The sequence below is a fragment of the Marmota flaviventris genome, chromosome 7 (genome assembly GCF_047511675.1).
Source record: "Marmota flaviventris isolate mMarFla1 chromosome 7, mMarFla1.hap1, whole genome shotgun sequence".
Taxonomy (NCBI): Eukaryota; Metazoa; Chordata; class Mammalia; order Rodentia; family Sciuridae; genus Marmota; species Marmota flaviventris.
Genome location: NC_092504.1, coordinates 15,643,751 through 15,664,845, shown reverse-complemented (window position 1 = coordinate 15,664,845; position 21,095 = coordinate 15,643,751). Strand labels below are relative to the sequence as shown.

At 36.3% G+C, this 21,095-nt stretch overlaps 2 protein-coding genes across 7 annotated transcripts in view; one reads left to right on the top strand and one right to left on the bottom strand.

Annotated features, from left to right (window-relative positions):
• The window catches only part of Kcnip4 (potassium voltage-gated channel interacting protein 4), a 499,704-nt gene extending 488,016 nt beyond the window's left edge, over window positions 1-11,688 (top strand). For both annotated transcript variants that reach the window (XM_027936761.3, XM_027936752.3), the window contains exons 5-8: window positions 7,777-7,884; window positions 9,251-9,355; window positions 9,969-10,031; window positions 11,641-11,688. In XM_027936761.3, the coding sequence (XP_027792562.1) occupies window positions 7,777-7,884; window positions 9,251-9,355; window positions 9,969-10,031; window positions 11,641-11,688 (324 nt within the window). The remainder of the gene's footprint in view (window positions 1-7,776; window positions 7,885-9,250; window positions 9,356-9,968; window positions 10,032-11,640) is intronic.
• Window positions 1-21,095, bottom strand: part of Pacrgl (parkin coregulated like) — a 47,817-nt gene that overhangs the window by 11,130 nt on the left and 15,592 nt on the right. For 3 of the 5 annotated variants that reach the window (XM_071614185.1, XM_027937868.2, XM_071614186.1), the window contains 4 exons: window positions 19,224-19,358; window positions 18,605-18,712; window positions 17,270-17,350; window positions 12,395-14,850 (listed from right to left, as the gene is read on the bottom strand). In XM_071614185.1, the coding sequence (XP_071470286.1) occupies window positions 14,794-14,850; window positions 17,270-17,350; window positions 18,605-18,712; window positions 19,224-19,358 (381 nt within the window). In that variant the 3' untranslated portion in view covers window positions 12,395-14,793. The other 2 variants (XM_071614188.1, XM_071614189.1) reach the window with 2 other exon arrangements.

The following is a 21,095-nucleotide window of genomic DNA, read 5'->3' as shown; positions in this document are numbered from 1 at the left end:
AATGTGACTATTATGAGGGAGGAGAAATGAAAATATAAGTAAAATATTGAAGGAAGACTTTAAGATAAACCAATAGAGTTTTGCTGTTAGTAGAAGAAAAGAGGAAGATAATTAGAAACAGATAAGAGAGTAAAGAAAAAAGGAGACAAATATTTTAAAAAATTATAAAATAAAAGAATATAAAACAAGGCAAAACTATACTAAAACTGAACCATAGAAGATAACTGATTTCAAAAAATTCTAGAAATGAGTAAAAAGGAGGCAAATAATAAAATGTATAAGTGCCTCTAAACTATTAAGCTCACAACTAACCAGAGAAAAAAAGAAGAAGGACAAAAAAAAAGTTCTCAATGAAAAGTTAAGGAATTATTTCCATTGGAGTTCAAAAAAATTCATGGTTTCCCTTCTCAGCAGTATTAGGTAGGATGGACTGGGGTGTGATGTCTGCTCCCTCAGGGGGTTTCTCTGAAGAGTAAGAGCAGATCTAATAGGAAGGGTTTAGGCCTGGGTAGGTTCCAAGTTCTTTGTTGAGTGATTATTAGTCTGCTCCTCCTGGGCCCAGCAGTTGTCTCCCACACTGGAAGACCTTGGATTTCACTTGTGTGGTGGAGGAACCAATCCTTTGTCTCCTTCACCACCCATAGACTCAGGTTCACTCTCCAAACTCAACCACTCCATGCTTATTTTGAATTCCAGGCTGGGTGGTGTCCCTTCCAGCTGGTCCTTCAAAGTGTCAGACTGGAGGGGGAGAGAATAGCAAGGTGGGTTTCCAAGGCCTGTATTCCCCCTGTGTAAATCCCTCTCAGTGTCTGACCCCCGCCTGGTTATTTAGGCATTCTCTATTTCATGCGGTGTGGTTTTACCAAGCCTGCACTTTAAGCCCAGCTCAGGTTTGCCAGGGATCAGCCCCCACAGCTGCTGGCCCACGCAGGGTGGCTGCAAATTGGCTCCTTTCTCTGTCCTCCTTGGCCCCTCTCCCAAAGAGTGGTAGTGTATATAACATGCCTTTTCAGGCTGGTCCAGCAGTGTCTTTGATGTCTGATTTTGCCATACCCAAGCATGCCACAAATCTCCTAAATATGTGGGGTCTTTTAATCCCCTTATCCCTTCACTTTGCTCCCAGGGAGACCACTCCAAATAGCATCAGCACAGTAAAAATATCATTAGGGATTTCTTCCTTATTTGATTATATCAATTCTCCTGAGTCCTCAGTCAGATTTGAATGTCCAGAATTACAGTAAAATCCCCTTTTTATTTTTTTTCCACCCAACTTGCTAAGAAGTTGCCTGTCTGCTTCCTTGGTTTCATGCCACAGAGCAGCCAGAAATGCAATCTTCTCTATTCTGCCATCTTGTTGGGGGGACCTGTTAATTCATTTTTTAAATAAAATTTTTACTTTAGATCAGTTTTACATTTATAGAGAAATTGTGACTACACCAGAGAGAGTTCATGTGCACTTCACATCCAGTTTCTCCTGTGTTTAAATCATAAATTAATAGTATATACTTCTCACAGTTAATGAACCAATATTGACACATTTCTATTAATTTAAGTTCATGCTTTATTTTTATTTCCTTAGTTTTTACTTAATGTCCTTTTTATGACCCAGGATCCCATTCAGGTTGCATTTCCTTTAGTCCCATTGATACTTCATGGAGTCATAATGCCTCCTAAGGCCTTCTGGATTGTGATAGTTTCTCAGACTTTCCCTGTTTTTAATGGCCTTGGCAGTGCTGTTCAGGTATTTTATAGAATGTCCCTCAGTTGGGATTTATTTGATGTTTTTTCCCTATAATTAGTCTGGTGTGATGTGTTTTGGGGAAGAAGACCTCAGAGGTAAAATGCCATCTTATCAAATAATATCAGCAGTACACACTATTAAAATAATTTATGGCTGTTGACATTGACCTTGATCATCTGGCTGAAGTAGTACTTGTCAAGTTTCCCCATGACTGTTACTCTTTTTCCCCTTTTCCCGAGCCACACCCTTTAGATGGAAGTTATTATGCACAGCTCACACTTAGGGACTGGGGAATTATGTTCCACTTTTTCAATAGTCAATTATCCAACTAATTCTTTTTACTGGGAGATGTTTCTTTCCCCTCTTGGATATATATTAATGTATCCAATTATTTATTTATATGAGTATGAGATGATGGATATTTATCATTTTATTCTTTGTGTCATAATCCAGTATGAATTTACTTATTTCTCTTGTTTACATTGTTCCAGTTTGGCCTCTGGAAGCTCTTTCTCTTGGCTCCTACGTCTGTTTGACATACCTCTGTTAAGGCTGTTATGATTAAATATAGATCTAAAGAGTCTAGAAAAAATTTTGCCTGGCACATAGAAAATGCTCTATTGATGTTAGTGAGAAATGTTATTGATCCTGGTTAACATCTTTAATATCTGGTCATTCTCAGTGACTGAAATTAATTTCTGAGATTAATTAATATCTCTTTCTCTCAGTCTGTTGTAGTGCTCCTGGATCTGTAACTGTTGGAATTTTTTTTAGTTAATCTGATCTTCCTATGGCTTTCACATACTCACTCACTTTTTCTTCATTGAAGTTAAAGCCATTTTCCAACTTGTCTATATAGTAATTTAATGGCAAGAGTTATGACTTCCTAACACTTCCAAATGTTCTATAAATGTTATTAGTAATTGAATTCCAATTACTGAATCATTATTTCACCTCACCCCACAATTATGTTCTGTAAAGCCAGAAAAAGAGACATAGCATATATTTATATCATGCTATTTTGTCTCATCTTCAGTTCTAGTTAAAATGAGAGCATGAGTTTCTGACAGAGGTCTAGGTTCAATTTCCATTTCTGCTTGCTCCCTGATTCTGCCTAGGCTGAGCCGCCTGTTTTCTCTGAGGATCTATCAATAAACTAAAGACCACAGTGCACATTCATAATGGTTATATGGGTGGCTGACATAAACTAATGCATGGGAATTGCCTAGCACAAGTTTCCACACATATCACAAATTGTATTCATTATTACTATTAAATTTCAGTGGTGCTGGGCTTCTTACCTACTATTTCCTCTTCTTTCCTAAGAAAGTCAGTCAAAAATGACAGGAAATAGAGAAGAATGTTAGTGCAGTGTCATTTATAGTAAAGAAAATTTGAAATTTAGGTATTCAGCAATGAAAATAACTGTGAAATAAATTGTGATATATTGATATAACTAAGCAATGTTGCAAATTTCAAATTGCAGCTATTAGTAGAAACTAAAATTAGGGATTAGTGTCTACAACATTTTCAAAAAAGAATAGAAGAGAAATTAAAAGGGAATATCTGAGTAATAACTTTAGTTTCTGGTGTATTATTGTGTTTATATGCATGTGCACACACAAAGGGGTGGTGTGTGTGTGTGTGTGTGTGTGTGTGTGTGTGTCTGTGTGTGTATGGTGGGTTCTAGTTCAAAATGTTCAAAACTCATATAATTGCATTATTAGGTTAAACCATGTAAAATATTCAAATACAAACAACTTCTTGTGGTTCATCCTAAGATAAGGTTCTTCAAATAATGTCATAATGAATTTTTAATTGTAAAGTAAAAGCTTGTAATGTTAAATAAAAATATGGAACTCACTCTCTCTATATATATCATAATTATTTTATATGTATACATAACTATTACATGTTATTTTATATATGTGACATTTACTGTAAATATATGCTTAGATATACATGAAGAAAGACAAAATGGAAATGTTAAATATGAATAGGTATTGGGAATGTATGTGAGTAAATGCTTCTCCAGTACAGTTTTCTTTATAAGATCAAGTATTATATTTTTATACATGTTTATTTTTTATTTACATTTATGAATATTATTTTTAAATTCATCAATTTTTAAAAGCCACCAGTGATATGATATTAAATCTGAGAACTTCCTTCTAGTTTAACTGAATGTGGCTATAATCATCTTCCAAGACAATATCTAAGTAGACATTATTGTGTTTCAATAAGTATAAGGAAATTAGCTCTTGTATGTGGTAAAGTTAACCTACAAATCTTGTAAATATATTTCCTGTTATTTTTTAGACATGCTGATATATTTTTTAGTGTCAAGTAAATGCAAACTTTAGGTAATACCTGAAATTGTATCTTTCAAATATTTTCAATAGTAACTCAACCACTGTGGAAGTTTGACCTATTCAGAGAGGTCATGCTAGGGAAAATAAACAACCTTAAATTGCTTTGTGAAACTATCAAAGCAAGCATAAAATAAGAAATATACTGAACACATGAATGAACACTCTTCAGAGTCTCACTGCCTAACTAGTTAACCCTTTTAACCTTTGGCGAGTGACCAAGAGTGTTCTCATCTGCACTTTGTTGCAACTGTCCCCAAATGCATCATTCTCAGCCACGGTGGGCTTTGATTGACAAGTGGAGATTCAGGAGACATTCTGTAAAGCCTTAGCAGATGTATGAAGGTCAATGCTAGACAAGAGCAGTTTGTTATAAAAATCAGACCTTTATACCTTTCTCCTTTTGCCTTGATAAGAGAATGAAAACTAGAATTCAGTATAGTTCTCTCACTGCCTTATCATTTGTATACATGGAGGAACAGATATAACCTCCTTACACAGATAAAAGTAAACGTGCACAGTATTCTTGGAGAGGTTTTTGTTGTCATTTTGAGTCTTGCCACTTCCTGCCTGAGACATTTCAATCCCCATTCAGAAAAGCACAAAACTCTGATAAGACAAATCCTGGTTTTTGTTTTGAACAATCAAAGGTATTCATTCCTCTTTTGAGATAACTATGTAGGGACTTGGGGTGAGGCTCAAAAATGGTAGAGTGCTTGCCAGGCACATATGAGGTCCTGGGTTCAAACTCCAGAACCACCAAAACAACAATGACAACAACAAAAAACAAAATACAAAAACACCTGGACTGAAATAACTGCATCATTGCTATCACTGAGATCAAAGGAGGGGTTCTCAAAGATCATAGTGATCTTTTAACTATGAAGTTTCAGGGTTTGTAGTATTTAAGAGGAAGGTGTAAGTTGGATGTCAGAATGGGAATCAGCGTACTTTTGTTCACAAATATTAGAAAATCATATACCAACTGACAAAAGCATTGTAACAATGTTATTAACTCACAGGAAGGATAAGACCAAAGATAGGGCTAGCTGTATCCTCAGGGTGAGCCCATGTATAGTTGGCAAGAAGATTATCTGCAGCCTTTGGGCTCCATGATTAATTGCTCCTGAAGCACAAGAAAGGAAAAAAAACATATATGTCCTCTTAGTCCTAGCAAGACTCCAAAAGTTCTGAGAAATTCTTTAACTTGGACTAGGTTCAATCATGTACCAACCACAATTCTAATTATCTTACCCAAATAGATGAAGTGAGCTTCCGGGTTTTGCCTAGGTCATGTTCTGTCACTAGAGCCAGGGATGGCATGAGCCTCCACAGAGCTGATGGAGCACCAGTAGGAATGAGAAGCCTGCTAGGGGAGGTGAACAGTAGAAGATTACACCTATGCTAAAAAGGCTATCCTTCTTTTTGGACTGGGGGTTGAAGCCAGGAGCAATGTGTCACTGAGCTCCATCCTCAACCCTTTTTAATTTTTTTTTTTTTTTTTTTTTTTTTTTTTAATTTTAAGACAGGGCCTTGCTAAGTTGTTTAGGACCTCTTCAAGTTCTGAGGCTGGCTTCAAACTTGTGATCCTCTTGCTTCAGCCTCCCTGGTCACATGTATTAAATGCATGTGGCCTCACACCCAGCTTAAAAGGGCTATCTTTAAATTTCTCACTTTGACTCCCATGTGTTTTGTTTGGTTGTGAAGCCAATGCCAACAATGAATCCTATAAGCCAATGGTTCTAAACTGTGTTCCCTAGACCAGCAGAATAGGCATCCTCTTGGAACTTGTTTGGCATGTAAATTCGTGAGCACAGCCCCAACCTGGTGAATCAGAATCTCTGGATGTGGAAGCCCAGCCAGCTGTGTGGTAGCAAGCCCTCGATTCTTCTGCATGCTAAATTTTGAGAGCCATTGCATTAAGCATGTTTTCAAAGACCTTGTATCCTGCTCTCCATTTCAACTAATGACATGTAACTATAGCTTCATAATATGAAATGTATGATTTTACACTGAGCTGATGACCTCTTCTAGCACTTAAAAGTCATGTATTCACCTTTTAATAATGCTATTTTCCTATGCTCTGCAAGGACTATGGTACAACTTCTTAAAAAGCCAAAGCTTACAGTTGTACAAGTTGTATAGTGCAGAACTCCAAGGGGTGTCATTGTTTCTTAGTTATGGTATATTAAATATTTCATTTCCAGGAGAAAGAAAATATTTTGAGGAAGGTCCACGGCATTAACTTTACATCACTGCGATCAAAATACCTGAAAAGTAAAACTTAGTGGAGAGAAAGTTTATTTTGGCTCAAGGTTTCGAAAATTTAGTCCATGGTCAGTCAACTCCATTGTTCTGGGCCTAAGGTTATGCAGAACAACATGGTGGAAGGCTGTGGTGGATGGAAGTTTCTCCGTTCCTGGTGAACAGGAAGCAGAGAGCAAGGGGAAGGGGTTGCAGGGAAGGTGAACCCTTCCTTCCAGGGCATGCCCCCAGTGACCCACCTACTCAAGTAATACTCCACCCGCCTACAGTTACCATCCAGTCAGTCCACTCAAACTAGAATGGACAGATTAGGTTATTATAACTGAATCATTTCACTTCTGAATATTCCTGCATTAACACAGGAGCTATGGGGGTTACCTCATATCCAAACCATAACATCCTACTTTCCTTTAATTTGTACAAATCATCTCCTTATCTAGCAGCAGAACTTTCTCCTTTCTCCTCAAACCTTTGCTTTTTACCTTTGCTATATGCCCTCCTGTGCCAGCTAAGGGAAAAAACCTCCTCCTTTCACTCCATCCACCTGCATTCTGGAGCCCTCCCACCTATTCAGGACTGAATATTATTAGAAACCATTCTTGTCTCCCTCTTCTCCATTGAAACTTTTCCCATTAGTCTGTGGTGACCTCTGTGTTTCTGGTCCAGGGAACACTGTTCTGTCCTCAGCAGCAGCCTGAATCAAGACGAACAGTCCCTTCTAGGAAAAACCCTCTTCCTCCTTTATCAACTGCTTTTTAAGATTCTTTTACAGCTTCTCTTCTTTTCCCTGTTTATAAAATATTAAGAATTTTTTGTGGCCTTCCTTGAATCCTCTTTTCCTCTCACCCTACATTCTATCCTGAATGAAGACAGGAAGTAGGTAAGCATGTTATCCAGGTTGTCTGGCTTCCAGCCCAAGCTCTTAGCCACTGCCCACATGTGATAACTTGATTTCTAATTAACGACTCTGATCAGTCTGCTGCTTATGGAAAGCCCACATTTATTGTTAGTGGCTATCTTTCACTGGAAGTATATTATGTGCATGCTTGTATTTTAAAAAGAGGATCTTGCTGGGTGGAGTAGTACATGCCTGTAATCCCAGCAGCTTGGGAGGCTGAGACAGGAGGATTGTGAATTCAAAGCCAGCCTCAGCAAGGGCAAGGCACCAAGCAACTCAGTGAGACGCTGTCTCTAAATAAAATACAAAATAGAGCTGGGGATGTGGTTCAGTGGTTGAGTGTCCCTGAGTTCAATCCCCAGCACCCCCTAAAAATAAAATAAAAACAGAATCTTTCTGGTAAAGTATATTCACTTGTAGTAGAAAGCCAATATCACACTCAGTTTCCTTACGAGAGAGAGAACTTTATTAGAGTTCTAAATTGTATTTTTGTTTCTTTTTAGGATTTCATCAAAGGTCTTTCCATTTTACTCCGAGGGACAGTACAGGAAAAACTCAACTGGGCATTTAATTTGTATGACATAAATAAAGATGGCTACATCACTAAAGAGGTAAGAGAAATGCCACCAACACAGCTCTCCTCTGGACCATTTTCATTTCTTCAAAATGTTGAACAATTGCAATTATTAATTTAAATTTTTTTTCAGGAAATCCAAAGTATGTGGTGATAGAAGAGAGTCATATTCTAATTAAAAAATTTTAAATGGGTAGGACTAGTTTAGGATCATCTCCAAAGAAAATATATAAGATTATCCCTTTACTTCCTACAGGCAGTTATTATTGTTGTTATTATCTTTTGGTACAAGGGATTAAACCCAATGGCTAATTAATCACTGAACCACAACTATAGTAGCCCTTTTTATTTTTTGAGACAGAGCCTCACTAAGTTGCTTAGGGTCTCACTAAGTTGCTGAGTCTGGCTCTTAACTTGAGATCCTCCTGGCTCACCCTCCTGAGCTGCTGGGATTATAGACATGTGCCACCATGCCCAGCTCCTATAGGCATTTTTAATACATACTGGGAATTGAATAAATACTGTGCTCAGAACCAGATGGGAAAAGATGTGTCCAAACCATAGGGGAATACTTGGCCAGAAACCTTTTTCTTCTTATAAAACATGACCCATATGGAAACAAGCAATTTTGCAATCATATGGATTGTACTCTGAACTTGTGTTTCATGAGAATAAACTGATACAATGGTGGATTCTCCAAGCATACTTCCAGGCAGGCTATTCATATAAGACTCCCAGACCTAATGGTGTTAAAAGGACACACTACCTGAATCCTGGGTATTCTCAGTTGCAATGAACATTATGTGACTGCATCACAACAGTATGCTGATTTTACATCCTTTGGCTATATACCAAGGAGTGGGATAACTAGGTCAAATGGTGGTTCCATTCCATGTTTTCTGAGGAATCTCCATAATGCTTTCCATAGTGGTTGTACCTATTTGCAGTCCCACCAACAATGTATGAGTGTACCTTTTCCCCCACATCCTTGCCAACATTTATTGTTACTTGTATTCCTGATAAACTACCATTCTGACTGGCCTGAGATGAAATCTCAGCGTAGTTTTAATTTGCATTTCTCTAATTGCTAGAGATGTTGAATATTTTTTTCATATATTTGTTGACCATATTTACTCTTCTGTGAAGTGTCTGTTTAGTTCATTTGCCCATTTATTGATTGAAATCTGCTTCATTTTGCAACTAAATCAAAATTGATTCTTACATTCTGATTCTGCTGCAAAAGGCAAAAAGCTGTTTGTTGGTTTTGCCTTTGGGACAACAAAAAGGCCTCTCATGAAGAATCAAAGAAGAATTTTAAAAATTTGAAACATTTGGAAAAAATCTGTCAGTTTCTTACATTCTTTATACTTTGTATACAGACTTGTGTGGCTCTTTTTTTCCAGGAAATGCTTGATATAATGAAAGCAATATATGATATGATGGGTAAATGCACATATCCTGTCCTCAAAGAAGATGCTCCCAGACAACATGTTGAGACATTTTTCCAGGTAGGAATAAAAACAGAAGTCAGGGAGGGAGGGAAACTAGGAGAAAATTTCCTGATATTTGCAAGCCACTGTGATGATTCAAAAAAAGGCAAAGGAAGACAAGTTTTACTGAAAGGGACAGAACAATAGAAAACTTAACCATCTTGCTAATTTAATCATTTTGAGTTTATTGTAACCCTGATAATTCATTGAACATTTATGATATCAGTAAGCAATTCTCAAGTTTCACAAGTTTTCACTTATTTCCATTCAGTTTTCACAAGAATGTATGAAGTTATAAACCCTCATTTGTCCATTTTACAGATGAGAAAACCATGGCTCTAAAAGTAGAGCAAATTGTCTGAGCTGTCATGTTTAGAAAACAGGATTTTTTTTTACCTAGGGCAGAGTGACTCTAGACCTTCCCATTGTACTAAAAAAAAAGCACAGCATGGAAGGATTTGGTCATATGATTTGTATCCTAAGAAACCTCAAATTCCTGCCATGATGCAATTCTTCCACATAAAACAAGCAGATGGGCTTTCTTTTTATCCACTTTGGCCATTGGATTCTGGTGTAAGGGTAGCAAAAGATAAGTGTGCATAAAATGTTTTGTTCTTTTCTTCCTGAACAGAAAATGGACAAAAATAAAGATGGGGTCGTTACCATAGATGAATTCATCGAAAGTTGCCAAAAAGTAAGTACTGACAGGAAAAGAACTGCCCCTTTTGTTTCCATAACAGGTAAACAACATGAACTGAGAAAAATATAAAGATCAAATGTCTTAACTCAGCACTCCTACAATGTATGAGAAAGAACTACTACTCTGAAAACAAGTGTCAATTTATACATTCATTCAATCAGCATTACATAGTGCTTCCTTGAGTTAGGATAAGTACAAAGCCCTAGAGATACAAAAATTATATAAGGACTGTGTTTTGGTTTACCAAATCCTCAGTGAATATTCACTATTGACAATAAAACATAAGCAACTTGAATGGCTCTTCTCCTGGACTTATATGTATACATCTATCATGTCTCCATAGAATTAGAATTTCAATACAGTCACATATGTATCACAAGTCAAGCTTATAACCTATTTCTAAAAGAAACATTATTGCTCTGGTATATGTAAGCAAGAAATGGCTTTTTAACTGAAGCCAGTAAAGGTCTTCAGTCACAAAAAATGCAGAATATAAAGTTTCTCAAAGGAGAAATCTGTACATCTGGGAAATCCAGTGTTAGCTCACTAGAATTATTGGACTAGATTTGTAGGTAGAACCACAATTAAGGATTTCTAAAGTAATGATGGAAACAAAGAAATTTTTTGATGCTTTAGGTTTTTTTTCCCTTACTTTTTATTGTTCTTTATCTTGCCTGATGCATGCCTGTTTCTTAGATCATATTTCAAAGTAATGGTCTTTCAAAATAATTAACATGGTAACATTATCCTGCCTAATGGTGGTGTCGTTACTTGGTTTCAAGCCATTATTGGTTCAGCCACTATTTACCATGACTATAAATAGCTCACAAAGAACATTCACAAAATTGACAAGAGCTTCTAAAGAATCCAGTCTGTCCTCATAGCTCATTTCTATGGAATATGGTAAACTGAACACAGCCATGTGCAAGGGTTTCTCCTAACCCATCCTTTCTCTGATTTGAGGCTATTCATTTTTTTCATTTAATTTTATTTATTTTGTGGGGCATAATTAATTTTTTTACTGCAGTTTTATAGTTATACATAGTAGTTGGGTTGTCCCAACAAATTCATATCATTTTTAGAGGCTCCTAAAGGCCACACAGATTTAGCCACAACTGGAAGACACAGAAACAGAAGCACAATTACTGCAAATATTCATTCTTCTTAATCCACCTTCCAGATTCCCATGCCCCAAACACCAATCCTTAGGAAGCTGGGGCATAACTCAACACACATAGTTTCTTTGCGTCTGTATAAATCTTCTGTGATTTGGCTTGTGATCTACCTGAAATGTCAAAATTCTCATTTGCTCACTTTGAATTACCAGTGCCTCCTGGTTTCCATTTTGGCATTATCATTTGAGAAATATTCTCTATTAACATCAAGATTTAAATAAAGCATCTGAGCCTGGTACACTCAGAATACATTAAACAGACTCTCCTGGGAATCATGTGGAAAGTGGATAGAGAGTCATTTACATTTGCAAACAGTATGTTAGCTTTGGCATAGGAAGTTGGTGGGAGGAGGCAATACTTAAAAGGCACAACAGATAACTTACCATGGCAGATATGCTGAATTTAATCCCTCTGTTTCTCCCTTACAGGATGAAAACATAATGCGCTCCATGCAGCTCTTTGAAAATGTGATATAACTTGTCAAATAGATCCTCAAACAGATAAATGTGAACTACCCTACCACACTTAAGTTGGAGCTACCACTTTTAGCATAGATTGCTCAGCTTTACACTGAGGCATATTATGCAAACAAGCTTTGTTTTAATATAAAACAATCCCCTGAAGATCTGATTTTTTCCATTATAAATTTGCATCCTTTTCATAATGTTACTGAGTCCATGAGATGTTCTAACTCATTTCAAACTCTATGAATATTCAAAAGTAATAGAATTTGGCATATAGTTTTGATTCTTTAGCCATGGGATTATTGAGGCTTTCACATATCAGTGATTTTAAAATACCAGTGTTTTTGCTACACATTTGTATGTATTCAGTCCTAGGATTTTAAATGGTTTTCTAAAATATCTGCATCGGCATTTAATTTCCAAATTTAATTTCACTTAATTCCATTTATATAACATTAACAAGATTACTACCAAAACTAAAAAAACATAGTCCCAATCACTATGTATCTCCCACCTTCTGTTAAAGACATTAATTTACTGGCATTTTTTATAACATCTAACAAGTTAGTTTATTATCAGATATCAGCATATGCCTAATAAAACTTATTTTAATAAGCATTTCTTAATTTTCCATAATGCATATTATAGCCAAGGCCATATATATATATATATATATATATATATATATATATATATATGAAATTTTGGATTTGTTCAATCTTACAGGTGGTTCATTTTCTATTGTGTCATTATGTGAAGTTCAAGAAGGTGTGAAACTAAGGATGTTTACAGACATATGCAAAGGGTCAGGATATCTGTCCTCCAATACATAGTAATGCTTAATAACAAGTAATCCTTAACAGCATTAAAGGCCGATTCATCTCCTTTCATCTGACTTCCTCACAGCATGTTTATATTATAAGCCATTCAGGGACAAAGAAACCTTGACTACCCCAAAGCTATTAGGAACAAACAGCAAGCAGAATTCACTTTGAAAGCACCAATGATTCTATCATATTGAGAACTAATTTCAAGATTTCATAGAAAATGAATATAAATGCTGAATAACTCATTTGGATTGTACTATGATTTAGCTTATCATAAATCTCCAACAATTCAGATTCTTAAGTCAAAACTGTAAAAATTACCATAGATAAACATATCTTCCCTGTTTTGTAGAATATCACAAAGACCAAGAGGCTATAAGAGGAGGAAATTTGCAACTGTCTTTGCAACAATAAATCAGGTTATCTATTCTGGTGTAGAGATAGGATGTTGAAAGCTGCCCTGCTATCACCAGTGTAGAAATTAAGAGTAGTACAATACATGTACACTGAAATTTGCCATCGCGTGTTTGTGTAAACTCAATGTGCACATTTTGTATTTCAAAAGGGAAAAATAAAAGCAAAATAAAGTGTTTATAACTCTACTGTCTGTTATAAGTCTTTATTCTAACATTATTTTTAAATGATGTTTTTAATCTAGTACAATCGTACAGCATTGTCTAAATTACATATCTTTGGTTGGTGTTGAATACGAAGAAGAAAAATCAAAGCAAGACCAGTGGGCAGGCAGCTGTGGGACTATATAAAAAAGGCACTACAGCCAGGAGTGGTGGGGCATTCCTGTAATCCCAGCAGTTTGGGAAACTGAGGTAAGAGGATCCTAAGTTCAAGGCCAGCCTCAGCAACCTAGGAAGGCCATAATCAACTCAGTGAGACCCTGCCTCTAAATAAAATACAAAAAAGGGATGGGGATAGGGCTCGGTGAATTCAATTCCCAGTACCAATCAATCAATAAATAAAATGAAGTGGGCACTGCAAAGAGGTTAATCCAGGTGTTTGAGGGACAGAATAGGAAAGGGCATTCTTAGATGCTTCTGAGATTTAAGATATTTGCTTCCATGTAAAGTAGTGATTTCACATCTCCATTCTTTGTAAGTATCATTCTTGTTTTGGATTTAGTATCGATACTCAAGTTCATTATAGCCTCTCTTCTTGTCAGTAAGATAGGTCTTATTCTTGCTTTCTATTTCTCTTCCTCTATGTCTTCCTTTTCCAGAATGATCTAGAGTCAGCTATGACATCAAAAATTCTGAACTATATCTGTATACTTTATCGTTTTTGTTTATTCTGGTACCAGGGATTGAACCCAGTAGTGCTCAAACACTGAGCCACATCCCCAGCCCTATTTATATTTCTTTCTTTTGAGACAGGGTCTCACTAAGTTGGTTAGGGCCTTACTCATTGATAAGTCTGGCTTTGAACTTGGAATCCTCCTGCCTCATCTCCTGAGCTGCTGGGATTACAGGCATGCAATAAGTTATATCTTAAAATTTCTTATAAAATGCTAAATTAACTATTAAACATAAGCAAGCACAACAAAGTCACTGAATAATATAAGTTTTAAGATTTTAATTCCTGAATATCTGTATATATTCATAAATATTTTCAGGCTATGAAATGCAAAAATAACATTTACTTAAATACAATTAACACCTGAAGTTTAGGTAGTTTTAACAAGTTGTAATAAACAACAAACCTGCAGTAGAATTTACACACTTAAAAAATTTCTTAAAAGTAGAATACTCTGGAAAGTAATTTTTCCAAGCATTCTACATAATAAAATACATATTTATTTACAAATAAAAAATAGTGAATTCACAAGGATTAATCCAATATTTGAAATTTCTATAGCTTGATATATATAAAAACTAAGAAATGGCAAAAAAAAAAAAACCCTATAAACATAAACATACAGCTACAAATAACTGCAAGTGTTACAAATTAAAAAAGCACTAGAAAATAAATACAAACACACCTGATCTTATAAACTCAATGGTTCTTCACACAAATGATAAAAAGATGAAGAAAAACCACAAAGTTATACTATTACAAAAGTTCCTTTAATAACCTTCCATTATTAGCCATTCCTTTTTGTTGATGAGTAACCTTCACTATGATTCGGCAGGTACATATACTTATCTTAACCTAGTAAACAATGACCGGTGGTTGTGATTTACAAAAGAATGAACTGAACTGAACAAGGTTTCGTGGGTATCCATGGTCAGTGTATGAGACCTGTCAGCAGGAAGATGACTTCTCTTGCCTCCCTTATTCAAGAGCATATCGAGCAGTATGTTGGAATTTTGGATTTGATGATTATAAGGCTTCCCTGCCAACAGAAAAATAGTGCAATATCATTATGCCATGAAGACTAACATGTAAGACTATGCTAACAAGCATCAGCATGTGCAGAAGTGTGCCTAAGAAGTATCCAAAACAAAATGGGTAAGAACAAAATGATGGAATGAAAAGTAGACCTTTTCTTTTCTGAGTTAAATAAAATATAGATTGTTTCTTCCTTTTTTAAAAAGTATCTGGAGAAGCAGTTAGGAATCAGACCAGTATTCAAATTCAGCTTCTCTCAGTTATTTCATTGTCAAACCTGGGCTCTGCACCTCAGTTTCTTGATCTTTAAAGGAGATTAACAACAAACTCTACCTCTGAGGATTGTTAATAAAGATTAGGTGAGTTTGATGCCTAAAAGTACACAGAAGAGTACCTGTCATGAAGTAAGCTCTTATATAATCAATAAAGAAAGATCAGGGTATGTTTAAGTGTATGGCTTTCCCACAACAAATAAGCATGTAACTAAGAAAATTAAATTAGGCTAGGAATGAACTCATCACAATTTAAGGCAGGTAGCAAAAATATTATTTACAAGAAGTAACTCATTGTCTGTAACATGTTTTATTTATTTCTCCAGAAGGTGGATCTTCACATCATTATAATATACAGAGACCCTAAGAAAAGTGAAACTGCAATAAAGAAGAATCTTTTTAAAAAGACTAATTTTTGACATTTAAAGAAACTTAATAAGTTTTGAAATTCTTAGAGGAGAAACATGATTCATTAAGTTCATGAAGAACTGCAAAGTACAAAGGCAAGCACGATACTAATGAAGCAAAGAGAAAGTCCTTGATACGCAATTTCAGTAGAAATTTTTCTATTGCAATTACATGAATTATTACTAAAGTTTTACATAGGACATAAGGAGAGTACAGATATCTGAAGAAAATAAACAATACCTTAGAGCCCTTATAACTATAAAATCTCTCTTTTATTTTTTAAAAAAAAATTGTCTTAATATCATTCAAAGCAAATGAGATTATGTGGCAATAAAAAAGAATTACTCTCTCTAGGACCCTGGGATTGGTCAAGCACATCCTCTGTATTCCAGCTATCAATCTATCTGTGCTGTTTTAAAATCTCTTTACATGCTAATAGCCCCACACCAAAAACACACACACACACAAACACACACACACTTTTTACTGTCTGAATCTGCACAGGTCCACAGAACATGGAAAAGCGTTTAGGGAGAATTTCATATTAAAAAGCTGACATCTGTATGTAGCATCCATTTACTTCCATTTCATAGGGGAGAAAGGATAAATACATTTTGAATTTAAATTCTTGGTACAGAGAATTGTGAGTATTTCACTTCTGCTAAGAGTCACTGGATTGATTAATGGCTAGTTCTCAACAAGATGTGTAAATACTAATCCTCTGCCTAGGTCTTAAATCACAACATAGAAATTTATTATCTAGTAGGCTTAGGGAATTACTGGCTCTTCATAAACTTTATCAAGGCATTCATTATGAAAAGAATACAATCAAAAAAGTTATTGGAATTAGGTAATTTAGGCAAAGTTTAAACTAAATTGTTCACCATTTTACAATTTTTATGATCTTACAAATTTTCTTACAATTAATTCCTTTACAAAGTACCTAAAATGAAACAAAGTTATTCATTGTTAAGATAATTACATGTGGTTATATTATTAAAATCTGATAAACCGTAATCTCCAAAACAAGACTGTTGTATGAAAATATTTCTAAAACTAAATTATGTGAACACGTCTTTCAAATGATGAAAATACAATTAACCTAGTTATTTGACACCAAATAGTAACAAAATACCTTGAAAAGTTAGAATAATCAATTGAACTATTCAAAATGTGTGTGTGTGTGTGCGTGCGTGTGTGCGCGTGCATGTGTGAAACTCAATTGCCCAGTCATTTAGAAGTGTCATTTCAATCCTTATGATAGACTCTTAAATTCTGAGGCAGAAAAGATGGCAAATTAAAAGGAAAAAAGAGAGCTGGGAGTGTTGCTCAATGGGAAAGTACCAGCTCAGCATGTACAAAGCCCTGAGGTCAATACCCAGCACCAAATAAATAAAAGTGGAGGGGGGAAAAACTCTGTCTTCCATGAGCTCTGTAAATGAGATATTTTTTTCCTCTGAGTTTTTCAATGGTCAAAACAAAACATTTTAAATATTTTAAAGGAAGAAGCTAAAGCTACAACGCATGGTGTGCGTTGGTGAGCACAGTGAAAAATAAATAGCCACTGGGTTACCAAGAAACTGTGACCTGAGTCCCAGAAACTGTGAGCTCTAAAATGAAAATATTACCTTCACATGTTTACTTATAGCTGAAATGAGATAATAGATTTTAATAAATAATTTTATAATAGAATTAAAAGTTAAAACCAAACCAAAAACATGACTTAATGAATATTCTACTTACACCTCCACCATGATGCTCTAGCTTCTGTAATGCACTTGTGATTGGCTCTTTGAATTTCTTGTCCATTAGTCTCTTGGAAAGCTTTTGAAGGTGGGGAGATGATGCAAAGGTTGAAATGATTTGAAAAAGTAACAGTTCAGCCATAGACATAAATAAAACTTGATAAACATCCCATAATTTGAGATTTCAAGGCTTCTTTTAAGAAACATCTCATTAAAATTTATATAAAATAGACATCATTTTTAAGGCCCGGGCCATATAAAGTTGGTTTATGGTCCTTCCTTCTCTCAGGAATAAAAAGTAACCCAATGGAAATACTTCACACCATTGAACATTGAATAAAAGGGCCTGTCAGCCAAGCCAATCATCAAAGATTAGGCAGGATTAGAAGACACTATCAGAAAGAAAAAAAAAAAAAAAAGAGAGAGAAGGGCAACTTGAAAGAGAGTCACAGTCATTTAGTTCACTTTCTTCAGATTGTGCAGTAGTCTCCCCACCTTCTTGGATTTTTTTTTTTTTTTTGAGAGAGAGGGAATGGCTAAGTTGCTTAGGGCCTTGCTATGTTGCTAAGACTGGTCTTGAATTTGGGATCCTTCTGCATTAGCTCCCAAGTTGCTGGGATTACAGCCATGTGTCACTGAACCTGGCCCCCATCCTCTTTGTGGATATTTCCAGCCAGGACTTCCTAGTGGTGTATTGATTACCTTTACCTAAAAAAAAAATTTGGTCCTTTTTCCTACCTCCTGGATGATAACCTCTAAGCTTTTAGAATGTCCTGCCACACAGGAGTATCTCTATTATCCTGGGGGCTTTTGGCCATGTCAGATGGTTCACACTAACAATGTGACTTATGGTGGGGGCCTTGGGTCAAAGTATCAGCTAGATTCTGTGAAGGTTATGGACTAATCTCTAAATACACAGGCAGGCAGGCAGTCATGCCCAAGTGACAGACTGCAATAAAAACCCTGGACACCAAGGCGCAGGGTGTATGAGCACTGCTTATAATTCATAGCTAATTAACACAAGTGTAATACCATTATACTGTTCATTAAGTTTTATAAATTCAATTTTGTTTACTTTTCATTATTTGTCTAAACTCTGCTCTTATAAGCACTTCCATTTTTACTGTCCACTAGTAAAATGCATTATGAATTACTAAGTCCAATCTCAATATTTTCTGGTTTGGATGATGATGAGTTCCTTTTTGTTTTTTAAGGTTGAGATATTTGAATGATTAACTTGAAGAAATTAAATCATATATACATATATGTGTGTGTGTATATATATATATATATATATATATATATATATACATCTAATATTTGCAGTACTTACACTGGTAAGCAGATGTTTCAGATGATCATTTAGGGAAGGACCAACTATGACACTTAACTGCACCAAAGCACACAATCCTCTTTCAAACACTTCATCATCTGAATGGACCTTTTGGGTTGGTTAGTTGGAGATACAGAAGCAGGAGTGAAAAAGAAGGAAAAAAAAAAAGGGAAGATAGGTTAGCAAAGGGCAAACAGGTAGGGGAAAAAAGTAAGATTAAACATTTAAAATTAAAAGAGAATAATAAAAAACAAAATTTCAAAAATAACTTTAATACAGGACTTCTATAAGCAAAAACAAAAATTATCATCATAACTAAATCATTAGCTAAAATACATCTAGCTTACAGAAAGACTAATTTGAGGTTCACTACTTCCTCTAATTACTCAAAATTTCCCTGTGTACACAGTTAGTACATCTTCTAAAGGTGTCTTCATAATCATCTGGCCTTGAATAAGAGTGGCCTCATTTTGTACATACAGCAAAATCACAGATTAAGGACTACTTTGCATATAATACAGAAGTAGGGGGAAGGCATAAAATATTCTATGTTAGAGTTTTCTCTTTTCTATCATGTGATTTTTAAATTAAAAGCACAAGGAAGTAAGTGACAACATACCAGAGCTGCCTTTAGCACAGGAATTAGTCTAGGTAGCAAAGGAATAGCCTTTTCAGGAGCTCCTTTGACCAAAAGTAATTCTCTAAAACCCTCCTTTGACACAAAGGTATATGGATGTTTCGTCTCTCTCAGACCCTGTCAAAGACAAAAAAAAAAAAAAAAGATAAAAGTTTCAATACCATTTTGCTATACTAATAATAGAAAAAATTAATTTTACTAGCCTAAATGAAAATCAAAAGTAGGGAGTCAACCACACTGGCCTGTGCAGGACCCAGGCTCACAGTAGGCCCAGGTCCACCCCTCCACGTGTAGAGCAGATACCCGCCTGAGGCTCTGACACAGAACCACCTCTTCTGACCAGCAGACTACTGCGGCAGCACATGCCACGCCCAGACAGCCCACTCCAGCCCGTGCGGGACCCAGGCTCACAGTAGGCCCTCGTCTACCCCTCTTCCTGCGGGGTAGACACCTGCCAGAGCCTAGCCTCCGGCACAGGACCAACCCCCCACCCTTCTGACCAACAGACTACTGAGGGAGGTCAAGCCCAGTGGCCCAGATCCATCCACACTGGCCTGTGGTGCTGGATCCAGGCTCACAGTAGGCCTGCGTCCACCCCTCCACCCATGGGGCAGACACCCACCAGAGTCCAGTCTCTGGCACAGGACTGCCTCTTCTGACCAGCAGATTACCACGGGAGCCCAGGCCAGGCCCAGATCCGTCCACACAGATTTGTGCAGGGCCCAGGTCCAGGGTTGGTCCGAGTTCATCCCCCTCTTCCTGGGAGCCTAAGCCTAAGCCACTTCCATCTTGGAACACTGCAGTCATGGCCATAGCCTTCCCCACACAGTAGCTCCTAACCTTTTGACAGCAGACAGGGCATAGAAGCAGCTGCGTCTCAGAGCAGGCATCCCAAAGGCAGTGTGGGGCCCATCCCTTTCAGCCCCATCTCTGTAAGACACTGCTTCCACCTTGGGGCACCTTAAACTATTATCTCGACTATTGCCGCCACAACCTTTAGATGCAGTAGCATACATTGAGGGACACCAGCAGGGTCTGGAAGCCCAACATCAAGGTACAAACAATCTGCACGGGTACTACAAGAATATAGGAAACAAACTGTAACACCTCTGATCTACACTGCAAGAAAGGAAGACAAATAGATAACATGAAAAAACAAGGGAGGAAAGTGCACCAAACAAACCAGCATACTATAATAACAGAACCCATGGACGGCAAAGTTGATGAAATGTCAGAGAAGGAGTTCAGAAGGTTCATAATTGAAATGATCTATGCATTAAAGAATGACCTACATGAGCAAATACAGGCAAAAGTTGATCACTTCAACAAAGAGATAAGAGAGCAAATATAGGTAGCAAAAGATTATTTTGAGAGAGAGAGACTCTGAACAATCAGCAGTCAGAAATCCTTGAAATGAAAGACACAATAAATCAAATAAAAAACTCAATAGAATGCATAACCAACAGACTAGATAACTTAGAAGAAAGAACGTCAGATAATGAAGACAAAGTATACAATCTGAAAAATCCAGTTGATCACATGGTGAAGACGGTAAGAAACCATGAACAGAACATCCAAGAATTATGGGACAGCATCAAAAGACCAAATCTAAGAGTTACTGGGATAGAGGAAAGCATAGAGTTTCAAACCAAAGGAATACACAATCTCTTCCATGAGATAATATCAGAAAATTTCCCAAGTAGGAAGAAGAAATTGGAAAACCAAATACAAGATGCTTACAGAACATTAAATGTACAAAATTACAACAGATCTACACCAAGGCACATTATAATAATACAGAATAAGGATAGAATCTTAAAAGCTGCAAGAGAGAGGAATAAAATCACATATGGG